This window comes from Drosophila sulfurigaster, chromosome 2L, assembly GCF_023558435.1.
Source record: "Drosophila sulfurigaster albostrigata strain 15112-1811.04 chromosome 2L, ASM2355843v2, whole genome shotgun sequence".
Classification (NCBI taxonomy): domain Eukaryota; kingdom Metazoa; phylum Arthropoda; class Insecta; order Diptera; family Drosophilidae; genus Drosophila; species Drosophila sulfurigaster.
The window spans coordinates 19779737-19804314 of record NC_084881.1 but is presented as its reverse complement, the minus strand read 5'-3'; the positions used below and the strand labels follow the sequence as shown (position 1 = coordinate 19804314).

The following is a 24578-nucleotide window of genomic DNA, read 5'->3' as shown; positions in this document are numbered from 1 at the left end:
CCAAAAAAATAACTTGTATTAGTCGCTGGTAGATTGATCATGCTACACTGCAACTGCAACATACGCAGTAACTTGTGATTCTTTTTGCAGTTAAAATAGTTGCATCATTTCCTTAAAATCCTTATTATTTATAGATCAATATTTTTTTTTATGAAATATTTTACAGCAATTCAAACATTAGTTGGCAAAATAGATTGTCTCACTTTTTTATATTAAACATACTTTTTGAATAAAAAAAAAGTAATTTTTAAGATACCTTGACAAATTCCAATTTTTTCCTTATCCAAATTATTTACAGGATGTGTTTCTTAAAGACTTTAACCAAATGATAATAATAATGCTCCAGGCAAATGAGAATTGACTTCAATATAAAATAAATTTCCAAAATTTAGCATAACATCAAGGGCATGTTACATCTATGCTTTCTTATAATAAACGCACCGAAATATTAAATTTGGGTTGGGATGCTGCAATTGACCTAAAATATATAATAATTACAAATTAAATAATGAAATACAATTGTATATCAAAATAGAAGCAATGTGTACTTAACAGCATCACAAATTATGCATTTATTCGTACATGGAATTAATCATTCACAGCTCGTTTCGCTCTTCGGGGCGTGTCTCGCTATAGAATCCCAATTTCATCGTGGGTATCATGTTGCTATAGAAATTCAGCTCGGCTTGCGTGGGCTTCATGTTGACCATGGCCACTGGCTCCTGGCTGATAACCGGCGCCGCTTGCGCTACTGCTACTGATGGTGGCACAGCTATTCGGCTCTGCTCCGCAATGGCAGCTGCTGTTGCTGCCGCCTGCAACGCCTCCTGTGTGCTCTTGGCCACGCTGTGCTGCAACTCGTGCACTTTTAGATGCGTCTCCAGCTCCGTTTGATGCAGGAAAGTGATGCAACAGATGGAACACGTATAACTGGGACCATGTGCCTCTAGCTCATGACGTTGCAGCTGCTCGCGGCGATTGAATCCTTGACCACACAGCTTACAAGCGAACAGCGTGTCCATATGCAAAGCACGATGACGCTGCAGATCGCGTTCACGCTGGAAACCTTTGTCGCAAACATCGCATCGAAAGCTACGCGTTAACTTTGGTGTAGATCTCGATTTGGGCTGCAACTGTGGCTGCAATGGTTGTGGCTGCAGTTGCTGTGGCTGTTGCTGTCCCTGCAACTGTTGCTGATAAGCATAGGGCAGCTGCTGCTCAGTCTCCACATATGGATGCAATGGCATCTGCAGCTGCTCTGGTGCCATGCTCATTTGCAAGCGAGCATTCTGCTGCTGCTGCTCGGCATCCCGCTTCGTGTGCACCTGTTGATGCATCAACAACTTATCCCGCCGCGTAAACGACGCCGCACAGCGTCCACACTGGAACGGCTTCACTTCCGAATGCGAGCGTGTGTGCTTCATTAGCTCCAGCGGCGTTTGAAACGAGCGCGGACACTTCTGGCATACAAACGGCTTTACGCTGCTGTGAATGCGCAGATGCTTTGTCAGGTTGGTGTTGCGCGAGAAGCTCTTGGAGCACACGTTGCAGGAGAATGGACGCACACCCGTATGCACAATTGTGTGCTTCTTGAGGTCTGAGCGACGCACAAAGCCCTTGTTGCAATGCGCACACACATAAGGACGCTCAGCATCATGCAGTTCCCGGATGTGCGCTATCAAACCGGGTCTCGTTGCCAGACGCAGTTGGCAGTAGTTGCAGCAATAAGGAACGGAGGGATCATGAGCACTCAGCTCATGTTGCTGACAGTCGGGTTGCAGTGTAAAGGCCAGATCACAGTATTGGCAGAGGAAGGCGCTCTTGGGATGCGAATTCGCCTGGGCCAAAGCATCAGCTGTTTGATGCGCCTGCATTAGCGCCATTTGTGCTGCATCCATGCCGAGTGGCATCTCCACATCGGCATCTTCGTCTGCCTCATTTTGTGCTTCCTCCTCGTCGTCATCGTACCAATCCTCTTCCTCACCATCAGCGTCGCCATCGGAACCCAAGAATTCATCGTCGCTCGTCTCGCACAATTGATCGGGATCAACGTCCACAACAACACAACCTTCTTCGGCATCGGTTAGCTCAAAGACGCCAGGATTGCCATTAAGCCCCGGTCTGTATTTAGGATCCAGTTTGACTACATTCCTCAGGTCTTCCAACAATTCTCTTTCACGCTGCTCCATGTCTTTACGCTGCTGATACAATTCCTTCAACATTTGTAAACAGTGTCGACAGATGAGTTCGGGTAGAAACTCGTGACGATCGTACTTAACGCCCCAAACACTTTCGCAAACATCAACAATCAAGTGCATCTCGTTTTCATCGCTATTCTCTTCAGAATCTTGCCGGCCAAAATTTACAGTCACCTCATATATATTGGGCGACGCCGTGTCGATTGCCGACCGAGCGTGGCACAGACGGCATTGTGGCGGTTCAGTCGTTGGCGATGTTGCAGATCTTTGGTCTAGCTTCTCGATTGTTACTGCAGCGTCGTCTGCAGTTAAATTAAGCATTTTTGCAATGTAATTGCACTTTGTGCAAAACACCGAGCGGCAAAACGCGGGAGGCAACGAAAAAAATGCGAGCGTAAAACAAATGTGTTCCCTAGAGATGGACAATACTCGATAGAACTAGCGATCTATCGATGTTTCTATTCTATCAGTGGGACCATAACTTGCATAACCAAATATACCAAACTGCTTTAAAATACCTACTGTATCAAACCAACTATTTAAATCTTTGCGCGCAATTAAAAAAAATTCCAATAGTTTGAAAAATAATCCTAAAAAAAAATTTAATTATTTAATTAACAAAATATGACTACTAAACATTTTCAGATGCCAGTAAGCAATAACAGTAATAAGCGAATATATAGAACTTCATGTTATTAGTTTTATGTTTAATGTTATTAGTATTATGGACAGCAAGCACGAAACACTACCGCCAAATATGAATTTAGTTGCAATTGAATACAAATTAAAAGTAATTTTTTGCAATTAAAAGTTTTTACATCTGTGGTTTTTTAATTATTATTATGCATTTGCTTTTATACGGTTAGGTTTATTTTTATGTAGAACAAAATTGTCTTACTGGTTCTTTACTGCGTGTGTATTCCTCCGAGCATAAATTTTCTCTTAAACTACTCCCCATCTCTCTTGTGCAGATTTGTTGGGGTTGTCAATTCCAAGCATAGTACTTTACTAGGTAGGGCTGGCGTCGCTTATCTCTGCTTGACGCGTAAATTGTGTACAACTGTGTGAGTGTGACTCAGTGTTTATGTGACATAGAGATGACTGCGTGAAATTACGTCCTTAGTGTGAGATACTTGTTGATTCTATTCTCGACTATTTAAATATTAAATACAAAAGATTTAATTAGATATGGACATACATGTATGAGATAAAAAAAATATAGATATCAGTTCAGATCTCTCTATATTTTATTCTGTAATAAAGCTTTAAATTTGTAATTCGCAGTAAATAAGAAAATTTCACGAGTTTCAATTTAGAACACGAAAGTGCGAAGCACATGCACACACCAATACTTGGAACAATTGCGCGCGCACACACACAAAGACAGAAAAAACTTAGAGCATGCGAAAGCTCATTTAATTCACTAGAACCCTACTGGCATTTGTAAAAAGCGAGCGCTGGCGTTCACTTGTGTTGTTGGATAGTTTGTTAAACGGTCACCCGGTCAAATTAATAACCTCCTTAAATCATCCAAAATTTAAACTGAATTGAACACTATCGTTCATATTCTATATCATTAAAGTGAAATGTGAAAAGCAATTAAGTTTAATCAATCGCGTGATTTGCATAGAAAATTTAATTTTAATCGGCACCGGTAAATAAATGCTTGTGACATTCGAAGAGCAACTGATCCACGAAAAACGCAGCAGCAATTAACAGCAACGAAAATAACAAAAAAAAAACATTTACGTTTTGGTCCAGCAGTAGAGTAAGTGAAACAGGGAATGTGTTTTTGTCAATTCCTCCTGTTGCCATACAAGTGACACACATACCTACGTATGTACATATGTATGGGTGTGTACATATGTACATACATATGTAAGCGTATTCCCTTGTGCACATGCATACTTACTAAGTATCCTAGCAATACACTCGTTTCTTTTTTCCCCATGCGTGACCGCGCAATGAACCACCCTGTCCCCAATAATTGTCTTGTTTTTCCGCTCCCTCCCCATACTCTAACATCCCTGCCATCGTCTTCGCCACAGGTTTATGGTGTGCTCTGCTGACCTAGCTAGCTTTCACACACACGCACGCACAAATACACTGCTGAATGTGTTTGTGTGTGTACAACGACATGTTGCGCCCTTCTCCTGTTTACTTCACATCATTTAAAAGTTCCCTTTTCAATTTCATTATTAATACATATTGCGTGTTTAAAAGTTTTTACAAAATTGATATTACCTTCATCATATAATTTCTTTTCTACTACTAGTACATTGATTTTGTCAAATGCTCTTGAATAACCTCTCAATTATGTCAGTCGCACAAATCTAACGCATGTCTGTAATAAAATACCACTTAAAAGTCATTCGATTATAAATTGAGCGATCATCATCATCTATCTGATGATTCAGATCTCTCCCCTGTTCTATAACAAGTGTTTTTTGCACATTTCGAGAATTGCATTCGTCTGTCTTTCTGTTTGTCTGTCGACTTTGAACTCGAAAGTGCTCGTCGTAAATTGATGGCTAATTGGCGTGGGCACTTTGCCACGCCCCTGCTAACGCCCCCACCAAAAGCCCAGTAAATTACGTGTGATGTAGTTGTAATGCAATACATACACACAAAAACTTTTTCGTATGTATGTTTTGTTTTGTATTTCAACATTTGTCAGAATCATGCCATAATCTTATCAATAGTATGAGCGAATGCTACGTGAATGAAATTTTACGCGATCGTCATAATAGATTAAGAACATCGGCGGGTGCGGTCATTATTGGACTGATATTCTAAACAAAAACAACAGCTTAGCCGAGTGTAAAACATAAGTTTATAGCATCCTATCATAACAATGACCATAATTTTAAGCCGCCATAATTCTTATCAGCATTATAGGGGAACGCGTGTGAGCCAATAAACTATGGAAATAAAAATTAGTAATAGTATTAGGTACAAACATTTGTAAAACAAATTTAAGTGCAGATCATGTTTTTTTTTTGAATTTAAAAAGTTTAAGCTATTAAGATTTGTGCAATAAAATAAAAACGAACACCAGTTGTTTTCGGTCATAAATAGAAACAAATTCAAATGAATATGAATTTTTAAAAGTCTTTAATATTTTAATTTTTATATTTTAATAATTTCAACTTTCTTTGCTGTTATGAAATTGAATAGAATTTAATATAAATAGAAACCACAGTTATCAGAACGTACCCTCATTTTTATTAGAAGTGGGTTTGTTCCGATTAGCTTTACTAATAGGCTTATACAAAGCTTACTTCGGCAAGTGGTGCACTTGAGATATACACATGTATTTGATAAAGCAGCACAACATAGTATATAGTACTATGATCCGTCCATTGAAATAACTTGAAGGTGAAATCCAATCTAAAGCAACAACAATTATTTTAGCATTGTTGCTGTGGGGCTCTTCTAATACGTATAGAGCGGTAAAAATGTATCAGCGTTATATCAAAGTTCAACGCCTTAGAAAAATCGAAAATTTTGATAAGCCTTTTATATTATTTTTTGCAAGTATTACGAGTAATAATTGCCTTAGTTTCAGTGATACTCAGGTGCTACCTGAGTGATTGCTAAATGGGTTTCTCAGTGTTTTGTGTGCCGCACACAGTGTCGGACGTCAAACAATTTTAATTGAACTACAGCTAATAATAATAGTGCAGTTTGTAAGTTCCACTTTAGTGCGTTTAATTAACTAGCTAAAATAAATTTAAGTAGTAAGCTACTTCCGTCATAGGCTTGCAATAATGCCTTGCCGCTCATGGAAAGTTTGGCAAATTTCTTAATCTTAAATTGAGCTCTTAAATTAGCTCTTCTCCAATTTCCCATTGGGTACTCTGCATAATAATAAAGCAACTTGATATGAGAGCTGTAAACATGCGTTGCCAGGCTAGTGATTCGTTATCTGGTCGTGGAAGTGTTTTTAAATCGATTAAGCTATCACCGATATCACTTTGCCTTCCAGTAATTGATCTGTTTACTTATCACAGCTGTCTGCAGTTGCAGGTTTCGTATGTAACAAAAACTATACCAGGGACTGTAAGGTGTAAGAGAATTCAAAACGCTGGTATTATAATTACTAATTGCTCAAGTCAAATATTCCGTTCCATTGCTAAAATACACGCAATAGGATATTGTACATACATATCTATTTTGTAACTTAGTTCACATTGATTTCTTGGTTTCAATTTATAATGAATGTTTTAAATTCTTTATCTTTTTTATTGTAGCACTGCTTGATAACTGAGTAAGATGGCTTGCACTTGTGAGGTTATTGGATTGGCATGTGTTGTGGCCCTGATCCTAAGCATATCAGCCAAGGCGCCGTACCAGATGAGGATGTGCATTGTCCTGGTCGGAGCTGGTGCCATTGTCATGGTGTGTATTCCCTTCATGATTCTGCGTCCCAGGGATTATCGCAATGGACTGTGAGTACATCAAATTTACCATACTCGATTATCAGTTCTAATCTATTGATATTCCTTCACAGTATTCCTTCATGGTTCTTCCTACAACTGTGCAAATTAATGGGTATTTCCATGGAGGTGCGTGGAGTGGAGAACGTGAGAAGGGAGCACGGCAGCGTGGTGTTAATGAATCATCAGAGCGCTTTGGACTTATGTGTGCTCGCTTATCTGTGGCCCGTGATTGGCCGCTCAACTGTGGTGGCCAAGAAGGAGATTCTTTACATGCCTTTCTTTGGCGTTGGCGCCTGGCTTTGGGGCACATTGTACATCAATCGTTCGCGCAAATCGGACTCGATTAACTCACTGCAAAAGGAAGCGGTTGCGATAAAGGAGCGTAACTGCAAGATTCTCGTCTTTCCTGAAGGCACACGCAACTCCAAGGATACGCTGTTGCCCTTCAAGAAGGGCTCATTCCATATTGCGTTGCAGAGCAAGTGCACCATTCAACCAGTGGTCATCTCTAAATACTCTTTCTTCGATGAGGAGAAGAAAGCTTTTCGCCCTGGCCATGCGCTGATCAACATTCTCCCTGAAATCTCTACGGAAGGCTATGAAAAGGAGGACATGGATAAACTGATTGAGGTGTGCTATTCCACCATGCAGGAGGAATACACGCGACTGACGAAAGAGGCACAATCGTTGGCCTTGTCGAAGGCCGCGAAAAAGCAGTCGTAAACTTTGGATTAGTTTAAAATTGAGAACTCAGGTTACAAACGAAAAACACTAAGCACATTCACGGTATTTTTAATAAGAGCCAAACAATATTTTGTTACTGATAATATTGTGAAAATCAAAGCAGATATGTACATACTATATATAGTAAATATGAGCTAATTTAATAGTGTTAAGTTATGTGGATAACATTGATGTATTTTTGATTAATTTTTAATGTTATTATCTTTTTACATAAGTTATACATACATATATTGTGTAAGTATATGTGTGTGCGGGTATATTTGAAATAATTTGCCAAAGCCAAAAAACTAATAAAGCAACGAAACGGAACTGCGACTTTTATCATATAATGAATTGCCCTTGCCAGCTGTCACGGTAACGGTTTGAATGTCGACTGTTCTTATCGTCTGATACCGCCAACTTGTTATCGATTGCTCCGAGCTAGTACACAAGTGGTTCTATTGAACATTAAAATTGGAACCACAAATTCTCTAGTAAGGTAAAATATTAAAAAACAGTTTCTTAGTGTCTTTGTTTAAATTGAATTGCTCGCTTTTATAAAATTGTACTTTAATTAGTTTAAGATTTTAAATAATTTGCACACTGATGCTTGCTATAAAAATTCGTTGATTGCAATGAAGTTCATAAGCACCGATACATCACTAAAGATATCGATGTTTTTCACCTCGTCTATCACTGACTGTTTTGCTTAATTTTTATTTGTTATTCTAAACAAAATGACAACCAATGGCCACAAATACAGCATTCTGCTGCCCACATATAATGAAAAGGACAACCTACCAATTATCATATGGCTTATAGTGAAATACATGAAGGCCAGGTGAGTAAAGTCTTCCAAGGAAATAGACACGTCCGCACAACAGAAAATTAAGAACAATTGCCCTTTCGCAGCGGCTACGAATACGAAGTGATTGTAATTGACGATGGCAGTCCGGACGGCACCTTGGATGTGGCAAAGGACTTGCAGAAGATATATGGTGAGGACAAAATTGTGCTGCGACCACGTACCGCCAAGCTAGGTCTGGGCACCGCCTACATACACGGTATTAAGCATGCGACCGGCGACTTTATCATCATCATTGACGCCGACCTAAGTCATCATGTGAGTACAAAGAGATTACATTGCACTGACTCAGCCTAATGACCTTTGCTACCTGTTGTTGACAGCCCAAATTCATACCCGAGTTCATTAAGCTGCAAGAGTCAGGCGACTATGACATTGTCTCAGGCACTCGTTATGCTGGCGATGGCGGCGTCTTTGGATGGGATTTTAAACGCAAGCTGATTTCGCGTGGTGCCAACTTTCTGTCCCAGGTGCTGCTACGTCCCAATGCCAGCGATTTGACGGGCTCATTTCGATTGTATAAGAAACCAGTGTTGGAGCAATGCATTGCCAGCTGTGTGTCCAAGGGCTATGTGTTCCAAATGGAGATGTTGGTACGTGCCCGACAGCATAAGTTCACCATTGCCGAGGTGCCCATTACATTTGTGGATCGCATCTATGGCACTTCGAAGTTGGGCGGCACTGAGATCATTCAGTTTGCCAAGAATCTGCTGTATTTGTTTGCCACCACTTAAGATTTAGATAATTTAGACGATGTTAAATAAAATTTGACGATTTGGACTTTTGAATTGTTGTAATTTTTGTAATTTATAATTTTTTTTTTTTTTGGTTTTTCTTTAGCTTTTTGTACATCTGGTAAATTGTTTTCTTTGGTTTTTTTTGTTATAGAATTTTACATACAACTAATGAATTATGCATGAGAATTTCTTTAGCGATATTTTATATAATTCAGAATTATAATTTCATTTCATTTAGTTTTTTTGTTTGTTTTGTAATCTCTTTTTGTTTTGTTGTGGTATATCGTATGTGTGTAATTTGAATAATGATAGCTAATGTTAATTGATTCAATTTAATTACTCAAGTTGAAAGACTTTGTGCTGGTTATCGGGATTGCCGTACAATGTGCCGCAGTCATCCTCCAATGCATCCGCATTGCTATCTCCATAATTCTTCAAGGCCAACGTCAGCAGATCATTGCGATCCTTGAGAGCCAGCACCACATAGGCGCCATTCGGCAGTATCTCGGAGGTGGTGATCTGTGCTGGCGGTTTATAAACGGCCAACGATTTAGCTGTGAAAAAAATAATAGATATTTAAATATCTCTGGATTCACCCAAAACTTAATCTAAAAGAGGTGTCCTCAACACCATAAAATTGATGGAATGGGAGATGCGGTCTTTCTGCTTGCTACACTTTTTCTAATACTCTTTTATCGCAAGATCTATTTACACATATTATCTGGAAACCTCTTTCCCTTTCGCTCACCTGTGCTGAGCTCCCACATGCGTATGGCGCTGTCGCGTCCCTCCTTGTCGAACGACAGCAACACCTTGCCCAGTGGATCCAGTTTAAGGAACGTTACAGGTGCATTATGTCCAACCAATGTACATTTGCAATTGCCTGTTACCAGATCCCAAATCAAGATCTTGGCATCTTCGAGACCAGCTATAACACATGCATTCAATTGAGAGATGGCCAAGGCAACCGTATTGCAGCTGGGCTTCCATTTCTTGAATAAAGTGCCGCTCTGCAGATCGTAGACAACTATGAAATTGGGTGTCGTTGGCTCATTAAGCTCCTTGGCTACCACACACACATAAGATCCCTCGTGTGTGATGGCCGACAACGAAGTGACAAAGTCATGATGTGGTATGCGCAGATCGTAGAGCAACTTGCGCTGTGATAGATGCCAGACGAGCAACGGGAAAGGCTTCTGTGTCTCATCGCCACAAACGAGGATGCTAAAAATGAGTAAAACATGTATAAAACAAGTTGAATAAATTAAGGAGCTTTTCATGTTTACCGCCCATCGCCGGAGACTAGCAGCGAATTGAGGAAGCGATCTTCGCCTGCTTTAAAGGTGGTTACACAATCGCCCGACTCCAGATTCATGAGATTCACGTACATGCGATTGCGCGAGAGGCAGACTAAGTGATGCTGATCATGCTGGCCAAAGTACGGCATCTTCTGATTCATGACGCCTTTAAGCGTTACCTATAATATATTAGTTGATAATATAAGAAACAGTTAAGAAGTTAATTTCTTTAACTCACCTTAAACTTGCCCTCGTCAAGATTAATGACGCGTATCTCGCGACGACAGAGCACAGCGGCCTCATAGTTGCCCACAGGACACATTGCCGTTGGTTGTTGTATGCCTTGCAGTTGACGAATTCGACAACAGTTTTTCACATCCCAAATGCAAATCTCGGCACGCTCCGTTGACATCGAAGCCACATAGCAACCAGGCTGAGGCAGATTTGTCAAAACATCATATCCTTTTACTGGAGCAGCAGTCTCCCCATCCTCTGCGGTTGTTTCCTCATTGGGATTGGCATCTATGTCGGCATTGAGTATCTCGAGAAAGGCAAACTCCAGCTCATTCGTGTACTCCCACCACGAGCGTATCTTCTCGTCATCCTTCAGCTCTGAGGACTCTTTGAAGCGTGTCTTTAGATAGTATTTCATCAGCGTATAGAATTGCTGGCCATCGTAGCTCAACTCATGCAAATAGCGCACAAGGAACTCCTTGAGGAAATTGATATGCACATAGCCCACACAATTGGGGCCCGCTAGCCACTCGGCATGGAGCAGATCGTGCATGAGGTGAGCTGGTCCCGTGGCATGCACCTTGTTGGCAATCCACTGCAGATCCGTAAAGTAGAAGCAGTTGAACAGTATGTCGATTTTGTGCGGCGCCGGCTTGTCCTCGATCACCGCACAGAAGTGATGATAAGGCAGTTTTAAGTACTTCTGATAGTTGTAGCTGCAGAAAGAGAAGAGTTTAATACAGACTCTCGATATATATAGATGCGTTTGCTTACGTGGTGGCTGAGCCGGCGGCTGCTCCTTTGAACTCGCTGTCCTGGCGATCGAAATAGTCGCGCAGCGCTTCATGTACCAGCCATTGTTTCTGCGCATATCTCGCCAGGATGGCGCGTCCAAAGCTACGGTCCGCTATGCGTATGTTCTTCAGACTTAAGAGCATTGGTCCCATCAGCCAGCAGAACTTGGACCAGATCTTAAAGGCGACCTGCGCCTCCAGTTGTGTGATCTTCTGAAATACGCCCAAGCAATCGCTCTCCCTTATGCCCCACGGCGACAAGCGCACTATCAGCAGCAGCAGCTCCACCTGATCAGCCGTAAACTTGCTCTCGAGCACTTGCAATATCTTGCTGCTGATGTCACCGATTTCGCTAATCGGCTGCGCCACATGTCCCAGCCAGGCGAGCCACCACAATGACTTGGCATGATATGGCGTCTTGCCGTGGAGCGACTTCCAATCGTCGGGCAACTTTAGTGCACCATTTGCTGCATAGAAATCGCCGCCACCCGAGCTAAGTATGTCGTTCCACTGGCGCTCGGTGAACTGACGCAGTCGCAGGAAGCAGCGTTGTTGGATGCCCAGCTGCGCCAGCGCCGCGAGCATATCGAAGGATGAGTCGGTGTCATTAGTGGCAGCGCTAGCATCCTCATCCTCGTCCTCGCTGACGGTCAGTATCAGTTTGCCATGAGTGCCCAACTGCAGCGGCAACCAATCGAGCGCTGCATCGCGCTGCAGCTCATCCAGGCCATCGATGATGAGCACAAAGAAGCGCTGTTGACGTCCCAGTATCTCACGAATGACGCCAGCATAAGCAGAAAGTGTCTGCGAAAAAATATGGGAATGTTATAATTGAAGATTTAATGTAAAAACAAACTGGTTCTTACATGTGGCACTTGGCATTGTTGTCCGGTCTCTAGAACAGACATCTGATTGGCAATGGAGCCAAGCAGTGAGGTGAGATCCGAGGAGCGAGCGCTTAGGTTGGCATACCTAAGAAGAAAGTACAAAATTAATAAAAGTCAGAAGAGGAAATGATGGGTGAGGAAGTGCTGAAAAGCAGCGGTGTCTTATAAAAATATCAACCTCCTAGCTCTTACATCATGAACAATGTGTTATAAGTTCATCGAGTCTGTCAGTCCGTTATTTAGTTAGTTCTTAAGAAATAATCCCAAATAAAATAGGCACTCACCTGAGTACAAGCTGCGCTTCTGGCTTCCAGCGATGCACGTTCTCCATGATCTTGGACACTAGCACACTCTTGCCGCTGCCACGCGCTCCGGACACTACCAAAGGCTGTGCGGTAGCATCGCGTATGTAACGCTTCACATCGTTCATAATGTCGAAATTGGCAGAGTTTTGTGCGAGTAGCTTGGAGTAGTGTCCAATGAGCTGGAGCTCCTCGAGTAGCACACGATCCACGCCCAGCGTGTTATGGGCAATGCTCTTCTGATGATGCTCCTCAAAGATGCCCGCCAAAGATTTGTCCAATAAACTCTCAATCACCGCCGATAGCTCATCGTCCAGTATATTCATAGTCGGCAGCAGCCGAATGAGATTCTTTTCGCACAACTGATTCTTAAGCTCTGCATAGATGCGAGTGATGCGACGCAATACCTCTAGCTCCAGTTGGCTGGCATTGTCGGGTGCACGAGAATATTGAGCACCCGTCTGTATCCAAATGCAACGCTTAGCGAGCTCCTGGCTCATCAGCACTGTGTTGTTAATCTCCTGCTCCACGACTGTGGTCAGATATGAGTCCTTCACATCGTCGGAGAACAGACGCAACAGTACCGCAAGCAGTTCATTCAATTCCCCATTCACTTGACTCGAATACGGATCGATTTGTTGGGTGTACAGACGATGACACATCGGCTGATACGAGTTGTCAATGGTATACCATTTCTCCAGCAGAAATTTCTCAGCGTCGCTCGCCGCACTGAGCACCGAGGTAAAGTCCTGACTCTCGATGGTCAGCGGCAGCATTGGGGTGCCCAGTGTGGAGCCCAAAAAGAGAATGGGTATAATGTAGGCACTAGCCACATGGCGTGTAATCTCACACAGACAATTGGCTGCCTCCTCGTGTCCTCCCTGAGCTTCCAGTGGTGTTTGCGTCCAGCGCTTTACCTCCTGCAGCCGAGAGAAATCTTTTTTGGCATTACCATTGCCTTGATCGTGATGTGTGCTCCCCGTTCCCGCCGCCGTCTCCTTGGAGCATGTGTCGCTGTCATGGACATCGGCAATGATGAAATCGAATCCCTTGTTTTGGCACTTGCTTTTGAAATGTTTGTACAGACTGTAGATGACACGCTTGTGCTTCTTGTACTCGGTGCTGTTGTCCGCCAATATATAGATCACAATCTTCTTGTCCCGTTCGATCTTGCGACCCCCGGGCGGCGGTTTGCCCTGCAGCATGCTCAGATTGCCCATCCCAGGACTGGCAGTAGCCACATCACTGGGCGCCTGTGCTGCCTGCGGTGTGCTAGCATCTGCAAGTGAGTTAAGGAGGAACATTAGCAGATGTTGAATTTATTTTTGAAGCTTACTTACCTTTTTCTGTGGCATTGGGCTTTGGCTGTGTGGACTGCTGTTGTGGCTGTTGTTGCTGCTTTTGGGCATTGCCATTGGTATCTTGTGACTGCGTCGTCTCCGGCAACGCCTCCACATCTGCCAATGGAGCTCGCTTTTCGCTCGTCTCTTGCGTTTCGTTGCCCAGCAGCGCATCCTTCTTGTCCGCACTGCTCTCTTGATACGGTGGGGAGCTGTCATGCGATATAAAAAAGGAAGCATTAGTTTAAAGTTTATCATTAAAACCAATTGCTACTCACTCATCTGACTTTTCCGAGGAGCTATCCTTGTCCTTTTTCTTCTTCTGCCCCGAACTGCAGACGTTACCCATATTTAAAAATTCTCCTCTTCAGCCTCTCACTTATTTCAACTCTGGGTTTAACTTAAAATTGACTAATGTCCTGTAATGTAATAGAATGATGGAGAAAATTAGTTAATGGAGATATGTATATATATAATATGTTATATGTATATAATTTTTTAAAAACTATGTTTATATATTTTATTTAGTTAAAATTGTCCAAACCTTTATTTTTTAAATTTAGGATTTAATGATAATAATGGAAACTTAAGAGCTTTGAACTAAGTAACTTACAGCAGCTTTTACAATTCAATTCGAGTATTTGACAAAGCTTTATTTGAAGCTGCTCCAATAAGTAGACTACAAATGTATAGTATAATCTTTAGAGTGAAGCATTATTGTAAAGTACTTACCATATAATCATATAGTTTAAGGACAAATTAGAATCATAACAAATAGCAATGACTTTTTGTACTATAAAATATTTCAGAATTTAAGCGCATCTTGGATAATTATTGCAAGTTCTGAATAAACCCCCCAACATATCGTAAACTGGCCACACTGGAGCAGCAACAATTTTGGGTTTACAGCGTATCTCGGGGGACACATTAATGTGTATGTTCGCCAGAGGTCCTCAAGTGCCCCTATATCGATTAACTCTGCTGTGTTAGCATTTGAAAATGCCTAGGCCTGAATTTTATGCCAGGTACACATAAAACACTAGACGGGGACAAGGGGGGGTAGAAGGCGGCACTGAACTCGGCAAATAAAATACACATTGTAGCTCTTACACGAGTTAATATAACAGTTTATAGATAGATTTGATAAAGATTCCAACACTACTTATGCATATTAAAGCTGCCATGAGATATAAATATTTAAACTATTTGAACATTTTTGCGTCCTTCCACTTTTCACAACAGGTCAATGACAAAAACAACAAGAAACGGAAAAAGCGGGGAGCATAAAAGAGTGCATTAAATACGTCCTGCGACAGATAGAACGCAAGAGGGAGAGCGAACAAAATGACGCAGAGCGAGCGCCAGCGCAAAGAGAGAGCGTGTGTAAAACAATTTAAGAGAGCATAAAAGCTCTCTGAACGCATGCTCTCTGTGCAAGTTCTATAGAGATTTTGTGCGTTTGAATTGGCATTGGCGTTAATCAAGTGGCCGCCTGCCTGCCTGCCTAGTTGGGTGGGTGGTTTGGGGTAGTAGGGTGGGTAGGTTTGCCTGGTGGATTGGTGTATTGGTGGGTTCGTTGGTCTGGTCTGGTCTTGGTCTGGATTTTTGTGTACACGCTTGAAAATTGTTGACGCGCAAACGGCTGGAGCACCCGCCCGCAACCCCCTATTTTATCCACACATCACACAGAACTTATGCGCTTCCTATCGTTTTTTCTTCTTTTTCTTAAATTAAATAGTATATTTATTGGATATCAAAATATGTTCAATCGCGCTACATTTTGTTGTTGGTTGTTGCTTCAGTTTGTGCTATAAATAAACGCGTTTTATATATAAATTTTCAATTTTTTTTATCTGGCCTTTCTTTGGGTTCGACATTTTGTCGCGCATTTGTCGCATACAACATTGCGTTGTTGTTGTCTTATTTCAAATTTCTCAATAGCAATTAATATGTCACAGCATTCCTTTAATCATCATAATCATGTTCGTTTTCGATTTGAATTTTATTTTAAATTATCTTTTTTATTTTGCGCATATGCCACTTACACTGAGTTGTGTGTGTATATGTGTTTGAACAAGTGTGTCTGTGTGTGTATGCATCGCTTAGTTGGTTATTTGATTTATTTAAATACACACATTTCTCTAGCACTTACTTTTCTTTACGCGCTTTTCGCCTCACGCCTCCCTCTCGTTGCACGCCTTCTCCGCCTCGCTCTGCCCCACACCCCGCACTAATAATAATAATTCTAATAAACCATTTCCACCCACACTGCACTTGCACTTGCCGTTTTTTGTTTTTGTTTAGCTATTTTTGCTGATGCTTTTCTTTTTCTCACTTCTTTTTTTTTTGATTATTCAAAGCGCTTTCAATTAATTGCTTAATCAAAACGTTCGCTTCACATTTGCACTAAGACATTTTCGACGCACATACACATAAAAAAATAGCAACTGTTTTTCTGCTCTTTCTTTTTTTTAGCCTGTGTTTTTTTCTTTGATTTTTCAGTTGTGCGCGGTTTTGGGTTAGTTTTTCCCGTTTTTTGTGCGTTTCGCTCCGTGTCGTGCGTCGTTCTGCCTGCTGAACGTTGGAAAATTTCTCAACGCCAACAAACGACGAAAGCTTCAATGGCCAAAAAGCTTTCACACTCTCCCAGAAGTTCTCACCGTTCTTGTAGGTGAGCGAGCAAGCGAGGGCTGCATTGCTTAAGGAAAAACGTAGTGGGCAGCAGAATGCAAAAATAAAAAAATGTAGCAACACAGTTATATTAGTCTTCTTCATATAGCGTAGAAATTTGTGAAAGCTTTTACTGATTGACAGCGACACCCAATAGTAGGCTGCATTATTTGCTCATACTACCAAGGCAGCTGATATGATTTAAAATTTAGTTAAGCGATATAGAATAAATACTTAATATTTCAAAAATATGAATTCCTTATAATGCAAAATTGAATAATTATTCAATTCCATTAATAGATAGGAATGCCAATTGGAGAATTCAAATTTCATGCAACTAGTTTAAAAGGCTTAGCATATAAAGTTGATTAATATACTTTTTATAAGATTTTTATAATTTATAAAACATCTGTGTTTACTGTTAACGTTTAAAATATCTTAGCTCGGACACAAACCAATAGCTGATGAACCCCTCAACGGATTTATCCTGCATCTCTCAGCGGGCACTATTGAGACAGTTGGATGCTGTTGCTCTCGCCAAAGTGTCAGAGAAGACAGAGAGAGCGAAAGGAGCTAAAGAATTTCAGCAGCTGGGCTGCATTTCGTGTTGTTTCGCCAAAGTGTGCAGTTTGCAATTGGCAAAAATTTGCTGCAAATTGATTAAAATTAATCAATATATTTGCTAAAAAAAATGCAGCAGTTGTAAGCGAGCACAAATCAAAAGATTAATCTCCAAACGGAAAAAAAAATAATTACCGTCAATTGGAAAATACAAAATTCAAAAAATGAATCGTCTGCTGTTGCAGTGTCTGGTGACGATGATACTCGTCTACACAGGTAAAGGATTGCACTGAAAATAAAATCCGGAAGTTATCATATCAAAGATCGATAATCAAACAAATTGTGCAATTCAGTTAAAAAGATGTAAAATAAGTTGAAATGAAATGGATGAAATTCTGTTAACTGAAAAATGTATATGCTGTTGGTTATATAAGCGAATAAGCATTGCGCAGGTCCCAAATCCGAACCCAGACCAACTGACTGACAGCCTGAATGAGATGTGCCAAGTGGACGTCAACAGAAAATGGGTCAATGTTTTTGTGGGAAAACTCAGCTTACCCCTATTTCTGTTGTGTGTGTGACGAAGACGGGAATCAAAACAAACAGCGCAAATCCAGGGGGGTGACTAGCATCACTCTAAACGTCATCTCCCATCTCCTCTCATTTACTTGCAGTCATCTCTGTACCCACCAGCAGTAGCATCACAACTACATCGAGCATCGCTGCTGCGGCTGGACAACAAACCACTACGGAGATACCGCAACAGGATGACGATGATGATGATTGGGATGAGGGCGACGACTCGCTGGAATCCGATGATGATGGACGTGTTTACAAAAATCCTCGCAACTCCCCGTCCACTGAATGTCCGCGCGATGAGGAGCAGGCTACTCTGCTTGGACAGAAGTGCTTGCGCAAATGCTCCTCGGATGAGGATTGCAAGAGCAAGAAAAAGAAATGCCTCTGCGATGGTGTCTGCGGAAATTCCTGTATCAAGCCAGGTAAGTTACGAGTACACCTAATGCTTCTTTGTAATAGTTTATTTTTTTTTTCAATATAGACCGCGAGTGTCCGGAGCTGGCGCAGCCAAGCTTGGGTCAGGTTACAGTTGGAGGGCGACACTTTGGCGCACGCGCTTCCTACGCTTGTCCACATGGCTATCATGTGGTTGGACTGCAGAGTCGCCTTTGTCAGGCCGATGGCAACTGGGCAGGCGCTGAGCCAGCCTGCAAACAGAATAGTAAGTAGACCACTACTAAGTCCTGAAGAATTTCTTGAATTCCTGAATGTCTCTTTTCTCTCTTTCACTTCTCAGTTTACTGCCTGAAGCCACCACAGATTGAACACGCTCGTAACTCTGCGTTACCCGAGCAGGAGACTTTTGATTTGGACTCGACGGTGCAGTACCATTGCCACACAGGATATGTGACCAATGGATTCCCACGAGCCAAGTGCTTGGCCATCGATAATCAAGCCAGCTGGTACGGACCGGACATTCAATGCGAACGTAAGAGAATTATCTCAAACATTTTCTCAAAAAATTACTCTAATACTGGAAAAACCTTCGATTGTAGCTCGTTCCTGTGGCCAACCTCCAGATCCTGCCTATGGCTGGCATGCCGGCGAATGCTACACTTACGGTTGCAAGATCACCTATAATTGTGGCACCGGCTACGAGCTGGTGGGCAAACATGAGCGCTACTGTCAATCGGACGGCTCTTGGACGCCTAAGGAGCTCCCCACTTGTGTCTGTGAGTATTATAATTACAACAAATATTGAATCACTTTTTTAATTTATGTTAACTTATTATTATTTCACAATTCCTTTCCCGCACATCGAAAAGCGGATAGCGCAAATGTAACCACAACCCCAGCGTCACTTCCAATTTGAATTCAAATCCGTTGATAAAAAGACACTTAAATTCATCTTGAACTAAACTGAAAGTCAGCTCGAAATGTGTGCGGTTGATTGACCTCGAAAACTTTTCAATAATCCCTTGTTAATAGCGTCGTTCTACTTTCAATAATAGAGTTTAACCTAACATAACCAGGAAAAATAATAAAGCAAAAACGAAAAGTATTAAAGAATATTCCCAAAAGCAAACACTATCACAATGTTTACAACTAAAATGTTACAAATTTAATTGCAAAAGTTGTTGTTGTTGGCCTACAAATGTTAATTGAATCAATAAAAGTTACCACAAATCTTAAGAAAACTTACTAAACCAAAAATCTACAGTTGTTTTATTTCTTGGCAATGATTCGTGACCTAGCTCTCTGAATGGTCTACCAAGATTAAGATTTGTGGTAACATATAGCCATCCTTCCCAGGGGCTCTACAGAAATGTCCAGTTAATCCTGGAAACTTGGTTAAACCTTATAGAACTTAATCACCCAATCGGCACAAACCTATTCTAATTCATGTCTCCATCCATCCTCTTTCAGTGGTTACTTCTGTGGTCTGTCCCACGCCAGAAAATCCAAAGAATGGCAAGGCTACCTACACCACCTTGGCCTACAATTCCGTGGTCAGCTATGAGTGTCGTTATGGTTATACTCTAGTCGGTGAGAGTTCCAGTCGCTGCGGTGCTAGTGCTAAATGGAGCGGCACAGTTCCTAGCTGCAAGGGTAAGCAACCTATTCTAATCGCGATGACAATAGAGCTTATCAAATATATCCCACAGAGATTAACTGTGGACATCCTGGCGTGCTTTATAATGGCTGGATTGAGAACATTGAGGCAGGCACTGGATTGGGTGCCAGCATTATTTTCCGCTGCCAGCCAGAGATGTTGATCAATGGCTTAGGATCGAGCGTCTGTCAGATCGATGGACGTTGGCGCAACGCTTTACCCGAATGTTTGGCACCTTGTGTGGTGCCCACCATATCGCAGGGATTCGTCATACCCATTGAGATAACCACAGATGAGAATGGCACCACGATTATCACACAGACAACGACAACAACACAATCTCCGACACAAATCATAGGTGGAGTGGAGAAGGTAAAGCATGGTACGGCGCTGGAAGTCAAATGTGATGAGAACTACGAATTTCCTGTCTCTCTGCTAAGTCCACCGACTTGCAACAATGGCACTTGGAGCATTATTCCACGATGTGTGCCTGCACGTTGCAAGAATATGCCTCGTCCTCCCAAGCATGGCATGGTTATGGCACCAAAGACAGAGCACGGCATGAAAGCGCGTTTCAAGTGCAAGGATGGATTCAAATTGGTCAGTCCCGAGGGCAAGGATGTAACTGATCCGCATGATTATGTACTAACGTGTTCCTTTGGCAACTGGACGGGAGAAACACCGAAGTGTGATGAGGTATTTTGCTCTTTTCCTGGCTACATTCCCAATGGCAAAGTGTTGTTGGTTGGCAACATGGGTCTCTACGATTACCGGCCATATGTGAAGAAGATTGTCAACAATAAGCAGATCATGTACGACTGCGACAAGGGCTACGTGTTGGAGGTAAGTCACTCAAGAAGTTCCTACTAAGGATATTGATCCTGTCTGTCCTATTCTTTAGGTTGGTCCCCCCCCGGTGCTACTTGCGTGGGTGGCAAGTGGCGACCCTTGGATCTACCGCAGTGTCTGCTTGGTCAGCATCCACGTTTGCGATGGAATCGTCGACGACGTCGTTCTCTGGAGTTGCGACAACTGCGATCCGTTTTTTTGCTTCGCCGTCAGCGTGAGCTGCAGCGACAACTTCTGGAGCATCAAATTTATCAGTTGCCTGAAAGTAAAACCAAATGTCGAGGGTTTTCAAGTGCAAACTTTTTTAATTTCTTACTGTGTTTACAGCCACAGCTGTCGAGACAAGGGGACAACGCTTTAGGCGTGGCACCCAAGCCCTTAATCCCTCGGACATAGATCTGGCCTACTCCAAATACTATCAGAAGATCAAGGAACGCTATCAGCGCTATGTTCGCAAGATTCTCGGTCGCAATCGTCCCTACACATCGACAACAAGCTCTCAGGATGGTCGCTGGTACAATCACTACAATAGTCCGGAGCTGGTAATGACACGCCAAGGAAATCACAATTGGCGCAATGCTGAGGACTATCCCGAGTCCTCTGCACCATTGCCGAGCATCCATCACAATCGTCTGCAAGTGGAGCACAGCTCGAATGTGGCACCAGCTTCTACAGTTTCGCGCAAACTAGATCTCATCGAGCAATTGAAATCGCAGATTGCAGATCGCAGACGTCGACGCAAACGCAGCACCAGCATTAGTTCCTCTCCACCGCCTGCGGCAACATTACCCGACGGCGATCTAGACACCAGTGATGGTGGAGAAACCAGTCGCACTGCGGGTGGCAAGCGGTTACGTGGTCCTTGCGAAGATCTCGACTGGGATTCGTTTGCCAACATCACCACAGTCCGACCAGGTAAAGCGCCGGGTAGAAATTCAGTGGGCATTATGTTGCAGTTGGAGTGCAATGCGGGCTTTAAGCTAAACATCAAGGGCGAAAATGCAACGGCGCGTTGCATTCGCGGTATCTGGAAACCCGATACGCCCAAGTGCATGTCTGCACCTTGTTTGGTGCCGGCGGTGGAGCATGGCAAATACTACAAGGTGGAGCCGCATACTAAGCAGCTGAGCGACAAACCCTCGCTGACACCGCTCTCCACTTACGAGGAGATTCAATCCAATGAGTTTATCACGCTTGAGTGTCAGGATGGCTTCAATATTCAGGTTTGTTGAACACTCAAGGGTTGGATAAAATTAACTGAGGCTTCATCTATCGTTTAGGGCTCTGCTCAATTGCGTTGTGCCCATGGCTCCTGGTCGGTGAATGCCTTCTCTGAGTGCACTTCGGTACCCTGCACCCTGCCCAATATACCAGGGGTCATCTATGAGGCAAGTTATCCGCTTAGTAAATCCTGTCCTGCAGCATCCTAACCTAACCTAAGCTCCTCCCTAGGGCGGTTATCGCGCCGGCCTAACCATCGGTCATGGCAGCACAGTCAGCGTTCGCTGTGAGCTCTCCACCAATGCCAATCCCATTGAGATGTCCTGTCACAAGGGCGTTCTCACCCCACCCAGCATACCCTGCGAGTCCGGACTACGCAAATCCCGCGAGGAACTGGAGCATGCCACGCCCACACCTACGACACACAGCAAAATCGAACACAACGAGCTGGACGATCACAATCATCACAACAACCATCACGACAACAATACGGATGAGCATTCCGACGAAAAGATGTGTGGACATCCCAGTCTAACAGATAACGCCATGGTATACAAGTAAGTAACAAGAGGAATAGATAGGACTCGCTTTGAATCTGTTAACTTGTTCAGGAATGTCGATGCTGAGAACGAAGGTTTCTTTGAGAGCGGTACCGAGATCTTCTTCAACTGCATACCTAATGCAGCCGGAGATCGTCAAACATGGCGTATAATTTGCGACAATGGTCAATGGATAGGACGCTCTTACAACTGCGGTAAGTATTTTAAATCTTGTTTCATTAATTTATCTTCTAATTTTAATCCTGTTACAGAAAATGGCACATGCTCGTTCAAGAACAATGAACCGAATGTGGTCAGTTTTTACAACGATCTGGAGATACGCGAGGACATTGTGGATTTTCCGCCTGGCGCCACGATCATATCTAGGTTCGTTCAGCACCCTGTAAATTCAATAACAAACTCATTAACTCCGCCTCCTACTCTCTTATAGGTGCGTGGACATTGGCAAGTTCTCGATGACTGGCAGCCATGAGCGAACCTGCATTCACTCAGAGTGGACAAACACAAAGCCTGTATGCTCGGGCTTAAATCAGGAGAATGACTATGCGAGTATGTATTGAAGCTGAAAATAAAATCGTTGGTTTTTTTTTAATACTAAATAAGTAAAAAAACAATTGCTGGATCGTAAAAAATCGAGGTTGAGCGATTTTATTTAATGCTTTCTTAGACATTTTATGTAAAATATATCAGCTGCAAATTAATTTGTATACTATAATGTATTATATTACTATTATTATAACATATATCTAGTACAATCGAATTAATAGCATACCATCATGAAACTTACTTTTGCAGTGGAGAAGGCACCCACCATCCTTTTCCGCCACAAGAACGGACCTATAGCGCAGAGCAACGATGGCAAGCTGATTGTTTATCCCGGGACAACAGTGCACATGGAATGCCTGTGGATGCGACGCTTTGGAAATCCAAAATGGAATGTCAGTCACACTTTCAAGTGGGTAGCATGAAGATCTGTTTGTTTATTTATTTTGTGAGTCGCATTCTAATTGTATTATTTCAATATCCTTTTCGTTATTTGTTTTACGGGGCATGCCAGGAACTACACCGAAGGTTGGGTAACCGAAGCAGATGAGGGACGTGACTCAACACTAGAGTATCGTCTAAGTGTGTTCGATGCCCAGGCGGAGGATTCCGGGATTTATTCATGCATGACACCGGCACGACATGAGCATGCTGTTGAGGTGGTGGTGAAGGCAATCAATTGCCCGGAGATACCAATAAGACGGGGCTTGATCGTGAACACAAACGATACGAAGCTGAGCACCCGTGTGCTGTTGTCCTGTTCGAATGGCAACTCGTTGTTTGGCGCATCGGAGCTGTTTTGCTTGCCAAGTGGCAATTGGAGCGCCCTGTTGCCGGTTTGCGAGAGCGTGGAGTGTGGCGATATACCGCTGATGCCGAACAATGTGAGCTCACCGCGCGTCTCTGTGCTATCGCGAGAGGTGGGCGGTCGAGCGGCATTCTCCTGTTCATCGGGTTACGGATTGCGCGGCCCCACCGAGGCCATCTGTTTGCCGACAGGCGAATGGGCGACACCGTTTCCCACCTGTGTGGAAGTGCAATGCGATAATCCCGGTGCACCGCAAAACGGTTACGCCCAAGGGTCGGCACCATATCGTGCCGGCGATGTGGTTCAATTCAATTGCAACCCGGAATATATGATGCAAGGTCAGCCAATAATTGCCTGTCAGGATAACGGACGCTGGTCCGGCGGTCTGCCCAAATGTGTGCAGGCCTGTTCGTATCCCGGCACCGCAATCAGCGGTCGCATGTCCTCCGTTAAATTCTACTACGCCATTGGTGAGAGTATCACGTTCACCTGCGATGCTGGCTTAGAGTTGCGCGGTTCCAAAGTGCTCAAGTGCATGAAGAACGGTAAATGGTCCAGTGCCATACCTACTTGTGTGGCCAACGATGCCCCACCTGGCGGCATTGGTATTGGCGGCACAGCCATTGGCAACAATAAGCATCTGGCAACCATGGGTTAAAAATGATTTCTTTTGTGGAAAGTTGAGTAACAAAAATCAAAGTGATACTAATACATATACAACAAAATGTACTAACTAAATGCACACATTCGAAAAACAGACGCACACACACTCGAGTATTCTCCAAATACTGGATATTCGCGCAATTCTAACAATAATTGTAATTGTATTACGTCGTCATTTTAATATTAATAAATGTTCAATTAAAAATACGCTTCACTATACAATTCACTCGCAAGTTGGCGCCAAAACTACC

General features: G+C 42.8%; 5 protein-coding genes across 7 annotated transcripts; 3 read left to right on the top strand and 2 right to left on the bottom strand.

The window, feature by feature from the left end:
• Positions 1-150: 150 nt before the first annotated feature.
• On the bottom strand, positions 151-2638 carry LOC133836617 (zinc finger protein 436). The gene is made up of 2 exons (XM_062267206.1): positions 583-2638; positions 151-478 (listed from the first exon to the last, which is right to left on the bottom strand). The coding sequence occupies exon 1, from the start codon at positions 2517-2519 to the stop codon at positions 597-599; it is 1923 nt and encodes a 640-aa protein (XP_062123190.1). The 5' UTR covers positions 2520-2638; the 3' UTR covers positions 151-478; positions 583-596.
• Positions 2639-3662: 1024 nt separating this feature from the next.
• On the top strand, positions 3663-7570 carry LOC133837038 (putative 1-acyl-sn-glycerol-3-phosphate acyltransferase acl-2). 2 transcript variants are annotated; one of them, XM_062267692.1, is made up of 3 exons: positions 3663-3966; positions 6452-6649; positions 6712-7570. In XM_062267692.1, exons 2-3 carry the CDS (start codon positions 6474-6476, stop codon positions 7361-7363), a joined length of 828 nt encoding a protein of 275 aa, XP_062123676.1. In that variant the 5' UTR covers positions 3663-3966; positions 6452-6473; the 3' UTR covers positions 7364-7570. The 2 variants fall into 2 exon arrangements, with proteins under 2 accessions (XP_062123676.1, XP_062123684.1); XM_062267700.1 differs by lacking the exon at positions 3663-3966 and having other exon boundaries at positions 6394-6649.
• Positions 7571-8061: 491 nt separating this feature from the next.
• On the top strand, positions 8062-9016 carry LOC133837055 (dolichol-phosphate mannosyltransferase subunit 1). The gene is made up of 3 exons (XM_062267712.1): positions 8062-8204; positions 8276-8486; positions 8552-9016. Exons 1-3 carry the CDS (start codon positions 8101-8103, stop codon positions 8960-8962), a joined length of 726 nt encoding a protein of 241 aa, XP_062123696.1. The 5' UTR covers positions 8062-8100; the 3' UTR covers positions 8963-9016.
• Positions 8666-16397, bottom strand: LOC133837031 (uncharacterized). Its single transcript, XM_062267680.1, has 10 exons — positions 15973-16397; positions 14099-14239; positions 13821-14032; positions 12463-13759; positions 12158-12263; positions 11272-12095; positions 10502-11213; positions 10252-10442; positions 9714-10189; positions 8666-9519 (listed from the first exon to the last, which is right to left on the bottom strand). Exons 2-10 carry the CDS (start codon positions 14167-14169, stop codon positions 9302-9304), a joined length of 4107 nt encoding a protein of 1368 aa, XP_062123664.1. The 5' UTR covers positions 14170-14239; positions 15973-16397; the 3' UTR covers positions 8666-9301.
• A 684-nt stretch (positions 16398-17081) lies between these two features.
• On the top strand, positions 17082-24534 carry LOC133835281 (protein lev-9). Of its 2 annotated transcripts, XM_062265286.1 has the most exons (16): positions 17082-17327; positions 17726-18052; positions 18112-18291; positions 18367-18558; positions 18626-18802; positions 19497-19679; positions 19736-20530; positions 20585-20797; positions 20860-21755; positions 21813-21920; positions 21985-22310; positions 22365-22507; positions 22565-22679; positions 22744-22862; positions 23109-23268; positions 23371-24534. In XM_062265286.1, the coding sequence occupies exons 1-16, from the start codon at positions 17276-17278 to the stop codon at positions 24320-24322; spliced, it is 4938 nt and encodes a 1645-aa protein (XP_062121270.1). In that variant the 5' UTR covers positions 17082-17275; the 3' UTR covers positions 24323-24534. The 2 variants fall into 2 exon arrangements, with proteins under 2 accessions (XP_062121270.1, XP_062121268.1); XM_062265284.1 differs by lacking the exons at positions 19497-19679; positions 19736-20530; positions 20585-20797; ... (6 more) ...; positions 23109-23268; positions 23371-24534 and adding an exon at positions 18896-19289 and having other exon boundaries at positions 17089-17327.
• The last annotated feature ends 44 nt before the right edge of the window (positions 24535-24578 follow it).

Bases quoted from the DNA above. Each gene is read 5' to 3' on its own strand.
- LOC133837055 (XM_062267712.1), top strand. From the start codon at position 8,101: ATGACAACCAATGGCCACAAATACAGCATTCTGCTGCCCACATATAAT. The intron at 8,205-8,275 runs GTGAGTAAAGTC...GCCCTTTCGCAG, and splicing joins GTGAAATACATGAAGGCCAG to CGGCTACGAATACGAAGTGA. The intron at 8,487-8,551 runs GTGAGTACAAAG...TGTTGTTGACAG, and splicing joins ACGCCGACCTAAGTCATCAT to CCCAAATTCATACCCGAGTT.
- LOC133837038 (XM_062267692.1), top strand. From the start codon at position 6,474: ATGGCTTGCACTTGTGAGGTTATTGGATTGGCATGTGTTGTGGCCCTG. The intron at 6,650-6,711 runs GTGAGTACATCA...ATTCCTTCACAG, and splicing joins AGGGATTATCGCAATGGACT to TATTCCTTCATGGTTCTTCC.
- LOC133835281 (XM_062265286.1), top strand. From the start codon at position 17,276: ATGAATCGTCTGCTGTTGCAGTGTCTGGTGACGATGATACTCGTCTAC. The intron at 22,680-22,743 runs GTTCGTTCAGCA...ACTCTCTTATAG, and splicing joins GGCGCCACGATCATATCTAG to GTGCGTGGACATTGGCAAGT. The intron at 22,863-23,108 runs GTATGTATTGAA...TTACTTTTGCAG, and splicing joins TCAGGAGAATGACTATGCGA to TGGAGAAGGCACCCACCATC.
- LOC133836617 (XM_062267206.1), bottom strand. From the start codon at position 2,519: ATGCTTAATTTAACTGCAGACGACGCTGCAGTAACAATCGAGAAGCTA.
- LOC133837031 (XM_062267680.1), bottom strand. From the start codon at position 14,169: ATGGGTAACGTCTGCAGTTCGGGGCAGAAGAAGAAAAAGGACAAGGAT. The intron at 12,264-12,462 runs GTGAGTGCCTAT...CTTTCTTCTTAG, and splicing joins GAAGCGCAGCTTGTACTCAG to GTATGCCAACCTAAGCGCTC. The intron at 10,443-10,501 runs GTGAGTTAAAGA...AATATATTATAG, and splicing joins TTGACGAGGGCAAGTTTAAG to GTAACGCTTAAAGGCGTCAT.